Source organism: Monopterus albus, unplaced genomic scaffold (assembly GCF_001952655.1).
Source record: "Monopterus albus unplaced genomic scaffold, M_albus_1.0 scaffold36.1, whole genome shotgun sequence".
In the NCBI taxonomy this organism is placed as follows: domain Eukaryota; kingdom Metazoa; phylum Chordata; class Actinopteri; order Synbranchiformes; family Synbranchidae; genus Monopterus; species Monopterus albus.
The window spans coordinates 259,898-272,671 of NW_018127916.1; the positions used below are offsets into that span (position 1 = coordinate 259,898).

Genomic DNA, 12,774 nt, shown 5'->3' on the forward strand with positions numbered 1-12,774 from the left:
AGCTCCCTCTAGTGTATCAGTATCTTTTGTTGATTGAAAAGACAAAAATACTGCAGTGTTGAGTGGAGATCACAACTCGTAATAAAGCAGCAAAGGAGATGAACAGCAGACAATAAATCAAGTAAAAAAATTAAATCAATTTACATATTAAGACAGCTGTGGTCTACGTTTTACAGATTATTTTTCAAATACTGGAAGTCCTGAGTCACAGATATTAAATTTGTCACCTTCAAAATATTCATATAATATCAATGATGGTAATGGTACCTTTGGATAGCACATAATAAGATATACAGAGGTAGGAGTGTCTTTACACACTGTAAATTACATCAACATTTAAAAATTAATGTGAAAAAAGTTGTAGTACAACAATAAAATACTTTGAAGTTTTAATAATCACAGATCTTTCAGCCATGTGGTAAACATTTGTTCAGACTTGTTTACGGTCTGGTCACACCTGCAGTTTATCCTCAGTAGTTGTAAAGATAGAAGAAAGGATTCTACTTACATGAAGGCTTTATTGCCTGAATGTGATAATCTGCTGTTGTGGACTGTAAGATGCTCGTCTCACGCCTGCCTGCACAGTAGCTAGCTACTGGTGCTTGGGCAGAGGGAGAATATCAAGTCATCTCAAGTCAAAGGGCTGAAGTCCAAGTGAAGTCATAAGACACTGGTCAGATTTTCTTAAGTCGAATCTAAATTTATCCGTTTTATGACTTGTGTTTGACTCAAGTTCTCACTTCTGGAATTACCACAGACATTCAGTCTGGCTTTTCATGTATTTCATCATAGTATTAGAAAGAATTATGTGTATCAAGCCACAAACATTAGGGTGTCATATGGAAATGAAGCAGCACCTTTGACAAATGCTCAAATTTCACCTAATGTCTTGTAATATCCTGATAGTGTTGATAGCAATGTTACATAATGCTGAAGAAAAACATGTAAAAACATTCAAGCATGTCTTACTTGCAAGTGAGTTGGGAGGGTTCACTGGAATAAAAACCACCAATTTGTTTTTAGATACCTTTAAGCTCTTTCAAAAGATACTCTATCTACATTTACTCTGTCTGCTTGGTAATATCACAGAAGTCAACCACCTACCAATTAAATTTAAAAACTCACTTCTTATCTCACTATCACCAAGAAAACAATCTTTCTAAACTGGAAATCTAAAAATTCATTTACACATCAACCAATGGACCAACCTTCTCATAGAATATATCACACTAGAGAAAACAACACCCACCCATAAGAATAATATATAAACCTTTACTGACACATGGAATCCATTTCTAACCACTTTTAACTTAAACCAGATACCTGGGTCCGAGGCATAGCGTTGGATACACCCACACCACACACTTCCACACACACACAGCTTAATACCTTAATTTAATAATCCCTTTGTCTGTTTTGTTACTGTAATGCCTGTTGTCTCATCTACTATGTTTTGTCCTTTGTCCTGTAAATGTTATTTTGTGTTGCAATAAAGAAAAAGAAAATAAAAAGATATCTACATTTGAAAATGTTTGTATTTAATCACCACTGATGTCTTGTAGCTTTGGATAATCATACATACTTGACATTTCTAAAGTAGGCCTAATTATGAAAAAGACCACAAAACCACTAGACAACAAATTAAAATACATTTAGTTTCCTAGGAGAACAATGAGAGAACACTGAAATGTGAGAAATCTTATCCTCTGCTTATATGCTTTGTTTCTTTTTTTTTGCTAAGCAACACGACACCAGTGAGAAGGAAGGGAAAAAACTCAACTAGGTGAAAATAAACGTGTCTGAAATGACTGAAGTATAATGGGTAACATAACGTGGCACTGCTGCACAATGCAACTTGATAGCAATTTAACTCATAGAGGTGAGAAATCTTTGACTGGAAATTGAAAATGCCTACAAATGCAAACAAATCTCTTGCTTCTCTAGTTGGAAGAATATTATGCACTGAGCTATTCTGTCTGCTCTTGACTGGGGTGATATTGTATAGATGCACATCTCTCCCTCCACCTTAAAGCATCTTGACTCTGCTTATCACAGTACACTGTGCTTTACCACAGGAGATAAATCCCTTCATTACATTTTATGAGGTGGGATGGTCCTCCTTATTTGAAAGAAGGCAATTGCATTGTATGTTATTTATCTGTAAGTGTCATGGGTTGTGTTCAAAATCACTCCCAGTCACTTGTTCACTACTCCCTATATAAAATACACAAAGTAGTTCGACAGTCAATTGAGATTCTGAGCACTAATATTGACATTTTGCATCATTACTAACAGCTGTAGAACAACGTAAAAATAATTCATCTGACAAAACATGGAGCGTTGCATTGTGGGATTATTACACTACTTTTTATGTTCCATGGTGGAATTTCTGGGTGCGCTATTGTATGAAGGCTACAATATGCTAATCCAGATTCTACTTCTCCTTTCTCAGAAAACTAAATCATCTTATTACTTGATAAAGATACAGGAAACTCACATCTGCTTGAACTACCAAAATGAAACCATCATTTTGACTTTCTTAATAAGCTGTGTGTCCGCTGTGTGCACTTCCTCTTTTGTATGGGTGTGTGTCTTACTCCCCTTTTTCTCTCTGAGTCAGAATTTTTTCACTCAGATTAGATTAGATGTGGAATCACTTCTCATCATTTTTTCCAATACAGTCATTTCACATTTTATTCTTACACATTCACTAATGATTATTTCAAGCAAAACACACACATAAATCATCTTATGATGATCCTTATTTATTAAACGCTTAACTTTTTACTTTATGCATTCTGCCATAGCATTTTAATAATTTTTCTCTCTCCTCCAGTGTCTCTTGCTGTTTCTTGTATTTTTTTTCCTGGTTCTGTCCAGGACCCGTATTTACAGCTTCACTGACACTATATAGTGGATAAACTCACACTCAACATTCGGACACCACTACAACATGTTGAATGCACTAGATCTTAAGTAAGGATTGATTTCAGACACACATATGGTATTGGTTCAACTCCCTGTTTTGTACTCTTATTTTGAACACTATTTCCTGTTTCTTGCTTTCTCATCAGTCCCAGCTTTACACTGCTGCTGATTGTCTTTGATTGCTTTCACCTGTTGCTCGTTTACTTCTCTGGCCCATCATTTATATTCACCCCACCTCCATCAGTTTGTTGTTGGCTTCTGCCCCCTTCTGGTATTTGGTTTAACAGGTTCATGGTTTGCTTAGTCAGTGAGTCCCCGGGTACCTATTGTTGTTAGCTTTTGTTTTTATCTGCTCTCTGACTTTCCTCTTCAATTTGTGTTTCTTTAGTCTTCTCTCTTTTATGTGATGAGGCAGGTCTGAGCTTATTTTTGGGTTTGTTGTGTGTAGCTGCCTAGTGTTTGCTTGTTTTCCTGTGTTTTGTTAGTTGCATTTCCTTTTGTCTTTTTAGTAGTTTCGTATTTTTCTGTTTAGTTCTTTCTTCGCTGTTTTCTTATAGTTCTGTGTCACTTGAGTTAGTTTTCACATGAAAGCCTGGTTTAGCTTCTCTAACCCTTGCATCCTCTGAAACTGGGTCCTCTTTTGCACAATAAACACATCATATAAGCACAGTACTTAAAATGTCAGGTCACAGGCACAGAACTAGTTTCTGCCTCTTATGAAGGAAATAAACTGCAGAAAATGCTAGAACAGGCCAGGCATTGACAACAAGGTGTGTGTGTGTGTGTGTGTGTGTGTGTGTGTGTGTGTGTGTGTGTGTGTGTGTGAGAGAGAGAGAGAGAAAAACAGCAATGCCCCGTTCTTTTAGTTTCTACTGTTCTTAAAGAAAAGACTGGTTATGCTTGTTTCATTGGCCCCTCCTAACATATTCCCATGTCCCTAATTGTATTCTTGGACATCAGCTAGTTTCTTTCAGAGGAGCAAACACTTCAGCAACTCAACCTAAAGTGTGCATCTTTCAGGTTTGACTTCTTATCTTATATATATACTTAGCTTATGCTTTGCTCTCTGTAAGGTGTTAATGGAACTCTTTGAATTGGTTATTTATGTGGTTAAATCTGGAGATGCCTTTGCTGCATCTTCATATGTAAAACCAAAGTAAAATAAACAGTGGCACATTACACCATAAATAAGCACATAATTAGTTTTCTAATGGGAATTTATGTGATACTAAAACGTATCGAATGTACAATACTGTCAGCCATACATTGGTTTTTCTGCCTCAACTGATTTGTAACAATTTTAATCAGGTGATAAATGGCCCTTTACCTACTTTTGGATTAGAAAAATTTTAATTAAACTCCATCAAATCATGTAGAGATTCTATCAAACTCTACTTTAATCTTGGAAAAAATAATCACGTGTGTAAATATCTCTAGTAGATGTGTAATTAGAATCTCAAAGTGATACTCATGTCTTGTATGTGTGACCACCAGGAGCCCTGTCCTCAGACCAATCAGCTCTATGACCATCATGGTCAGTATTTTATGTAGGTATGGGTCCCATTTATGAAATATTCATTTGATGTCTGGATAGAAATGTGGTGAGTAGATCTCTGATGAATGCTCAGCTGGTTGACAATGAAGATTAAAACAGGTAAACTCATGTCAGATACCTGCAGGCTTTGTTAAAAATAAACTTGTATTGATGGAATCACTTGTTAGAGAATTTGGTTTTGACATGTAGAGATGTTAATCTATACATGAGCTGCCCTCTTCCTGTGATTTATTTGGATTGCATCTGACATGCAACATTCCAGCAGGCCAGTCGAGGGCAAAGTACAGCTAGAATTTCAGGATTCTTAAGAAAGAAATTATTGGGAACAAGCACCACAAAGCTGTCGCTTAAAATTTAAAAAAAATGTTCCTTAAAGTTCAAATATCGTTTTCGCTGGAGAATCATCATATTTTTCCTGGCATGTCAAGTGGATTATTGCTGGAAAGTTTTTTTTTTTTGTTTTTTTGTTTTTTTTAACCTTTGCTACTTAAATGCAATAACATTTATTTTGGCATTACAGTAAGTATGGCGCCTTATTGCTTAAGTAAATGAAAAATTAGACTACAGATAATAATGAACAATAAATTCAACACACACACAAATCCACTGGCAGTATATTTGTAATGAAATAGACCAAAAACTAAACTCATAGGTCAAAATGAATGTGATGAGCCTTGAGACTGAACCAGAACAAACTCAACGCAAACCTCAGGGCAGGGACCAGTGGGCCAGTAAAGTGGAGTACATCCTGGCAGTGGCTGGAGCCATTGTTGGCCTGGGAAACGTCTGGAGGTTTCCATACCTTTGCTACAAAAATGGAGGAGGTAAATCCCTGTTGTTGTGGCGAGTTGCACATCATGTACAAAAGATTTTGTGGTAGGTTGCCTTGGCAGGGATTAAGACTGTGTTTAGTTAATAGTTGGTAATAATAGTTAATAATGTCATTGGTGAAAAATATAATCCTTAAACTCTGGGAAAAGCAACTATGATTTGTTGATGTTAAAATACTTATAGCTGTTGACAGCTGTATATAGTCATCACATTATATATGGTAATCAAATTATTATGAACTGTATTCACCACGTTTGTGCAATATTAACATTTTAACAAGATATTTCATTCTTTTTAAGGGGCTTTCTTCATCCCTTATGTTTTGTTTTTGTCCCTGTGTGGCATCCCACTCTTCTTTCTGGAAACATCACTGGGCCAGTACACCACTCAAGGTGGAATAACATGTTGGAGGAAAATCTGTCCTCTTTTTGAAGGTAGTTCTTTGCAATGCTCATGGTGTTTTTTTGTTTTTTGCTTGTTTTTTTAATCACCTGCAAAAATATGAACAATATAATACAATGATAAAAATGCCACCAAATATATTACTTAAACGAGGTGTGACAGAAAAGTTCCAGGACTGAGTGTGCTGTGTGAACTTTGAGTGGAGGAGGGATTAGTGGGTTGCCTCACCGTGTGATGTAATATCTGTGGTGTGTATAACTGTGATCTCAGCTCTCTGCAGCCATTGTATGGGTTTTCAGGTGCTCTTGTTGACAGCTCCTCAAGTTTAGATTGTCAAGCAATGAGCACAGAGCAATGAATCCAGCTGAAGTTTCTGGTCCGGCTTGGGAAAACTCAGAGATCCTACAACGTTTGCTTCGTTCAGTGTGCGAGAAGAGGGGAGATTTGTGGCAGGACAAGTCATGGCTGCTTCACCAGGACAACGCGCCGGCTCACAACACCCTGAGCCTCCAGCAGTTCCTGGCCGAGAAGAAGAATGCCGTGCTGGAGCAACCTCCCCACTCACCGGACCTGGCTCCATGTAATTTCTTTTTTTCCTTTTCCCCAAGCTCAAGAGGGTCATCAAGGGGACCTGTTTTCCAGGCGTGAAAGCCATGAAGAGGGCCATGATGATGGAGCTGCGAAGAATCCTGGGAGAATCCATTCAGTAGTGCATGGAGGAGTGCCGGACCAGGATAGAAAAGTGTGTTAGGCTCAGGGGTATTACTTCGCAGGGGAAAACTTGTAGTTTGTATACATCTTTTGTAATAGGTTTTTGTGACCCCCAGTCCTGGAACTTTTCTGACACACCTGGCAAACCCTATCCTACTGGGCTGCTCTGGGGCTCCATAATGGTGGCCTTTTTTCATCTGGATCCGGAGCTGCTGGTTCGGGATTGATTGTTTTGGGTTTTTTCTCCACCTTTTCTTTCTTTATTTGTTTTTTTATTAAATGATTTATTTTATTTTATCTATTTTATTCTATTTTTTATCTGTCTTTACCCCCCTTCCTTTTTTATTTATTAGCAGTTTCCACATATAGCTGAACATACCTGCACAACAGACCTTTAAACACAAATCACATGTAAAATTTTCCTGTATTGTTCCGTAAATGTCCTGTATCCATGTTCAGTGTTTTGTCTTGTTGTTTTGTTGCATAAAAAGTTGTTTTACTCAGTCATTTAAACTTGGTAAAGTTATGTTATAATTAATTTAATATAATGCTTCTTATGGCACTAGTATATTTTTAAGCCTGTTAACTTTGAAACATAGTGAGGATTAGTGCACTGCATGTTTATTTAGCCATGATTAGACATTTTCAATAAATTGCCATTTCCTTGACAATTTAATGATGTCTTTGCTTAAGAAACGTTTAATGTGTTGTCTAACTTGTTAGGACAGCTTACAGTTTGCATGTAGAAGACGTACATCTGTGTATCTTATGGCAGCTGAAGGCCTCTGCTGTAAATGCAGGAGTTGTAATTAAGAACATGTTCCTCAGTCTGACAGATCTGCTTAAATCATTTTTTCTGATACTGGATTTTAGATTCCCTGTCTGACATGAAACAAGTCATTTAGCTAAATGTTTTTCTACTTAGGCTCCTTCTGTTTTACTATTTTGGTTCACTCTCACCGCCCACATCAGCCTTGTTTCCAGGAACAGCAGAAAACAAAAATAGTCCCACTGCACCTGCTCAGCACAAAACAGCGGAGACAAAATGTTAGCATCTACCTGGAGGATTTAGCAGCAAAGAGTCACATACTGTTATTCCCTCAGGGGGGAACAGGACTTGAAAGACAAAACTAAACTTAAATCTGTCAGGCTTTCAGACTGACACTACTTTTATGAATATTCCTGTGTCTTCTGATTATGTAAACAGGCATTTGCCTGCTAGCCATAGCCTGTAAACTTTATGAGGTCATAATATCATAGAAAACAGTGAAATGTATTAAGCAATTAAACACAGCTTTGTTCAATTCAGTGCACTCAGGGGCTTTGCTGTTATATCTTGGTCTGATATGACCATTAGCTTATGGTGACATTTTAGCTAATGCTAGCAAACATTAAATATTGTTTGTCTCTATACAGGTTTAGGTTATGGCAGCCAAATGGCTGTTTTGTACGCTGGGGTGTATTACATCATCATACTGGCTTGGACATTTCTCTACCTGTTCTCATCCTTCAGGTCTGAGCTTCCATGGGCAAGTTGTCATAACAGCTGGAACACAGGTTTCAAGTCTTGATTTTCCATTTATGACAAGTACATCTTTGCATTGCGTTTACTTTGTTATTCACTTTTGGAAACTTTCTCCTTTCAACATGTCAGGTGGGTGTTTTGAGTATGGTCGCAATCAAACATCCTCTCTGTACCTTAATGGAAATAATACATCTTCAGTTATAGAATTTTGGGAGTAAGTATCATGAAATAAACCATCATATAAGGACTGCTATTTTTGTTGTATGTTTCCTAATAAATGTTATTACAGGAGGAGGATCTTGGGCCTGTCCAGTGGAATTGAGGAACTTGGAAATATTCGTTGGGAGTTGGCCCTTTGTCTACTTCTTGCTTGGATATTGTGTTACTTCTGTGTCTGGAATGGTGTGAAGTTCACAGGAAAGGTACCACAGAATGTTAAGTTTGTAAAGTCTGATTTCATGTAAGCCCTGTTCTTCTTTACAATTAAAAAATGTAATCTTAAAAAGTGACAGAGGTTGGCTTTTGGCTTTGTCTTAGGTGGTCTATTTCACAGCCATATTTCCATATATAATGCTAGTGGTGCTGCTTGTTCGAGGTCTCACCTTACCAGGTGCCCAAGATGGGATTGTATTCTATCTATACCCTGACCCGTCCCGCCTCACTGATCCAGAGGTACAAATTTACCTGTTGCTGTAGTCTTCATCATCAATCAACCTTGTCTCCTAAAAACTATATTTATATCCTACTATTTTGTTTTGCCATATATTTTTTGCTGTCTAGATGATTTTCACTCACTATGTTATATGACAGTTTAATCAGCTTTGACAGCAGCTGTAGGTGGAGATAAAGTGAGCAACACATCCTCTGGCTGTGCGCTCTGGTGGACCACTTTCAGTTTCACCATAACTGGAGTGATAGCAATTTAAGTGTATTATTTTAAAAATTGTGAAATGTTTATAAAGTTACATGCAAACAACCCCAACACCCCCATGCATTTTACACATTGGATGCATCTGTGAGTAAATTATTCTATGTAATTGTTGCTGGTTACAAGACCAGGGACTTAAAGGGGATGAGAGGAGATGGTTTGACTGGACATAACTAAAGCCAGCCCTGATTCCACCTCTCCTCCACAATGCACATGGTAATGTCTGGCTGTGCACAAGAGCATCTGTGGTCACCAAAATGGCAAAACATGTTGAACATGCCTATATGTGCCTTGCGTCCTTTATCAGGGAAATGTAGTCGTAAAAGTTTAGAAAAATATAAGGGATCATCAAGAGTGATCATAATTCCACCTTTAGGGGAACATGAATGTTTGTACCACAGTGGAACATTTGATGGGTTTAGAGACATTTCACTCAGAATATTGTAAATGACCCTAGAGGATTTGTATCTTTACACACCTAAACCGAGCATAATCTCATTCAAACCTCTCAGGTATGGATGGATGCTGGCAGCCAAATTTTCTTTTCCAGTGGAATTTGCACAGGTGTTCTGATATCTTTAGGAAGTTACAACAAGTACAACAACAACTGCTACAGGTTTGTAATTTTTTTTTTCATCTACAGTGACTGTTCTCAATAATACTTCTTCCGGGTTTACTAATTTTTTCAGTGCTCTGCCTACAGGGACTGTCTTTTCCTGAGCCTGTTGAACAGTTTGACCAGCTTTGTCGCTGGCTTTGCCATCTTCTCTGTGCTTGGTTTCATGGCAAAGGAGCAAGGTGTGGATATATCAGTGGTGGCTGAATCAGGTACGGAAGGATAATAATTAGTAAAAGGTTAACAGAAACCCAGAGTGACACAGTATGACCATTTTCCCATGTAACTTTGCAGGGCCAGGGTTAGCATTTATTGCTTATCCTAGTGCTGTGGCTTTAATGCCACTCCCTCAACTCTGGGCTGTTTCCTTCTTTGTTATGATCATCTTCCTAGGAATAGATAGCGAGGTAGGATCACTTTACATACTGTATATGTACACAACAACACAATTCTTTGAAATAATACAAAAAATATGTTTCATTACCACAGTTTGTATATCAAGAGTCGTTGGTCACAACCATCTCCGACATGTATCCCTCATTTTTTCTCAACAAGTGTCACCGAAAACTCCTTCTTCTTGCCATTAGTGCTGGAAGTTTCTCTGTTGGCCTGCTAATGGTTACAGAGGTGAGTTTTTAATAATGATTTAAAACTAAAAATCAAATAAGGATGTATTTATAATATATGTAACAGCAATTATTACAACTTATGCTTTATAATTACAAAAATAAATAATTATAGGTGAAACTGGAAAAGAAAAGAGCTGATGACTTAAAGAAAACTATAATTACTGTATTTGAATTTTTATCCACCACAAAGGGTTACAGTATCTATAAAAGCAATGCACCTCTGTAATATATGCACTATGTACCTTGTTTCTGCTGTATATGATACATAATCTTACATGGGCATATAGGACTAATTGTGTGTGTGACTGTAACACTGTGTTGATTTGCATTGAAAGATTTTTTTGTTTCTTCTTATTTGTAGGGAGGCCTTTATATTTTCCAGTTGTTTGACTACTATGCCTGCAGCGGGATGACGCTCCAGGTTTTTGCTATTGTTGAGTCTGTGTGTGTTGGCTGGGTCTATGGTAAGAAAAGCTTTCAACTAGATAAAATCTGCTACAGCCCATCTTTATAAACTCATGCTGTACAGCTAAGTAGTATTTAAATCACTGGAGCCCAGCCTATGGTCAAGACCCTCTCGGGTGTCAGAAGATCAATTTGACGAGTTCTATATCCCTGGTTTGGTTAAACTCACAGACATACACTCACCAACCATATTATTAGGTACACCTGTACAATTGTATGCAACTCAATGCAACACTTTCACCTTAACATCTGTGTTTATAAATTCAATTCAATTTTATTTGCATAGTGTCAGATCACAACAAAAGGACACTTTACAAAGTAAGGTCTAGACCTTACTATTATTATTATTATTAGAATGGAAAAAAACCCAAAATCTTCCTTGAACAAGCACTTGGTGACAGTGGGGAGGAAAAACTCCCTTTAACGGAAGAAACCTCTGACAGACCCCGGCTCTTGGTGGGCGGCCTTCTGCCTTGACCGGTTGGGGTGAGTGGATAGAGGAGAGACAAAAGAAGAAAAGCAACAAGACACAACAAACAAAACAACAAACAATCAAACACTGAGCAGGTTGATGTAACTGGTGACTGCTCATCTGAAACATAGAGCTCCAGAGCCAGAGCAACCTGCAGAAAGGTACAGGGAGCAAGAGAGGACACACTACGGGAAAGAGGAGACACAAAGTTAGTGACATGTAATGGGGGAATATACATGCATGGAGAGAGAGGAGCTCAAAGTGTTTTAGTTTTTGGTGAAATTATATTCAGAGGTGTTCCTAATATTCTGACCCTCATGTATATAGCTGGGAAGGACAAAAATATAGAAACACCTTTGAATACAATGTAGTCCAGTACAACATCACCTTTAACTATGGCCTCAATAATAAATATACAGTGCCTTGCGAAAGTATTCGGCCCCCGGCCGAATACTTTTGCAAGGCACTGTATTATTTAATTTATACATTTAAGACAATTTCACGAAAAACAAACATTTTGAGCTTCATAAATGCAGATGTTAAGGCAAAAGTGTTGCCTTGAAATGCAGACAGTTGTAAATTGCTGGAACAATTGCAATTTAGTGTCTATTGTGTTACAGTGTAAATGTTTTCTCTAAATTTGTGAGGGCCTAAAACTGATATAGCTAATACTTATTAACTACTTATTCTCTTCAGGTGCAGATCGACATTATGATCATATAAAGGACATGATTGGATATCGACCGTGGCCTTTTATGAAATATTGTTGGAAGTACTTCACACCAGCTATCTGTACTGTAAGTATTAGAAATGTAGGCATGGCTGCGTCCTAACTTTATTCAGGTTTCATTAGCAAACAAGTATATCTGAGAACTGCCAGAGACTTCTGTCCTGAAGGTTGTCCATGTCTCAACCTCATACCATTGATGGGTTACTGTATTGCAGCTAAAGGTTGCTAAATGTATTTATACTCTACACTTTAAGTAGAGTATAATTGTAAGGTTTCTGTGGAAACCAACACAAATTTAAGTTCAGTTTTCTGCCTGAACACTGAGGTCTCAGTTTTGGTTGTATGTCTTTTTTAAACAAAATAAAATACACAAAAGCCAATTATGAATTAAGTTTTCCCTGTGTAATATATATATTAGTAATCTCATAATTGGATCTGTTTTTATGCCTTCCTTCCTTTTCTCTTTGCTGTGTTTCTTTTAGTGCACACTTCTCTTCTCTTTGATCAGATATGCCCCACTGAAATTCAACAACACTTATGAATACCCCTGGTGGGGCTATGCCATCGGAGGATTCTTGACTCTCTCATCAACACTCCTGGTTCCTCTGTGGATACTGTATGCTGTGAGCGTCACTCCAGGAACACTGAGACAGGTGCCTCACATGTTGTTACTGTCATAAACAGCAGCTCGGTTTTGTACTAAGAATACATTTTTACGTGTCCAAAATGTTAGAACAGATATGTACCTTTATGTACTATATGAGAAACACTATTCATGCCAAGAAAAGAACTTCAAATACATACATGAATACACTGAATTTGATTTGAACCTCCAAGAAAACTAGTAATAAGGTCAGGTACAGTATTCAGATCTGTAGATTTTGGTGCAAAAAATCTACAAAAGGCCAGTGGTTGTGATGTTTGTTGATGTGTCTGGATTTGATACCTTTCATGCAGTGTTTGGGCATCAAAACGACTTGGT

General features: G+C 37.5%; 1 protein-coding gene across 4 annotated transcripts in view; it reads left to right on the forward strand.

Moving 5' to 3' along the window:
• The first annotated feature begins 3,188 nt into the window (after positions 1-3,188).
• Positions 3,189-12,774, forward strand: part of LOC109958981 (sodium- and chloride-dependent GABA transporter 2-like) — a 10,396-nt gene continuing 810 nt past the window's right edge. The window contains exons 1-15 of one of the 4 annotated variants that reach the window (XM_020597995.1): positions 3,189-3,235; positions 3,889-3,948; positions 5,136-5,307; positions 5,614-5,748; positions 7,844-7,984; positions 8,082-8,166; positions 8,242-8,374; positions 8,490-8,624; positions 9,393-9,496; positions 9,584-9,708; positions 9,791-9,903; positions 9,986-10,123; positions 10,487-10,589; positions 11,759-11,859; positions 12,275-12,445. In XM_020597995.1, coding sequence (XP_020453651.1) covers positions 5,142-5,307; positions 5,614-5,748; positions 7,844-7,984; positions 8,082-8,166; positions 8,242-8,374; positions 8,490-8,624; positions 9,393-9,496; positions 9,584-9,708; positions 9,791-9,903; positions 9,986-10,123; positions 10,487-10,589; positions 11,759-11,859; positions 12,275-12,445 — 1,650 coding nt within the window. In that variant the 5' untranslated portion in view covers positions 3,189-3,235; positions 3,889-3,948; positions 5,136-5,141. Of the gene's footprint in view, positions 3,248-3,888; positions 3,949-4,438; positions 4,463-5,135; positions 5,308-5,613; positions 5,749-7,843; positions 7,985-8,081; positions 8,167-8,241; positions 8,375-8,489; positions 8,625-9,392; positions 9,497-9,583; positions 9,709-9,790; positions 9,904-9,985; positions 10,124-10,486; positions 10,590-11,758; positions 11,860-12,274; positions 12,446-12,774 lie in introns of those variants that run through there. The other 3 variants (XM_020597994.1, XM_020597993.1, XM_020597996.1) reach the window with 3 other exon arrangements.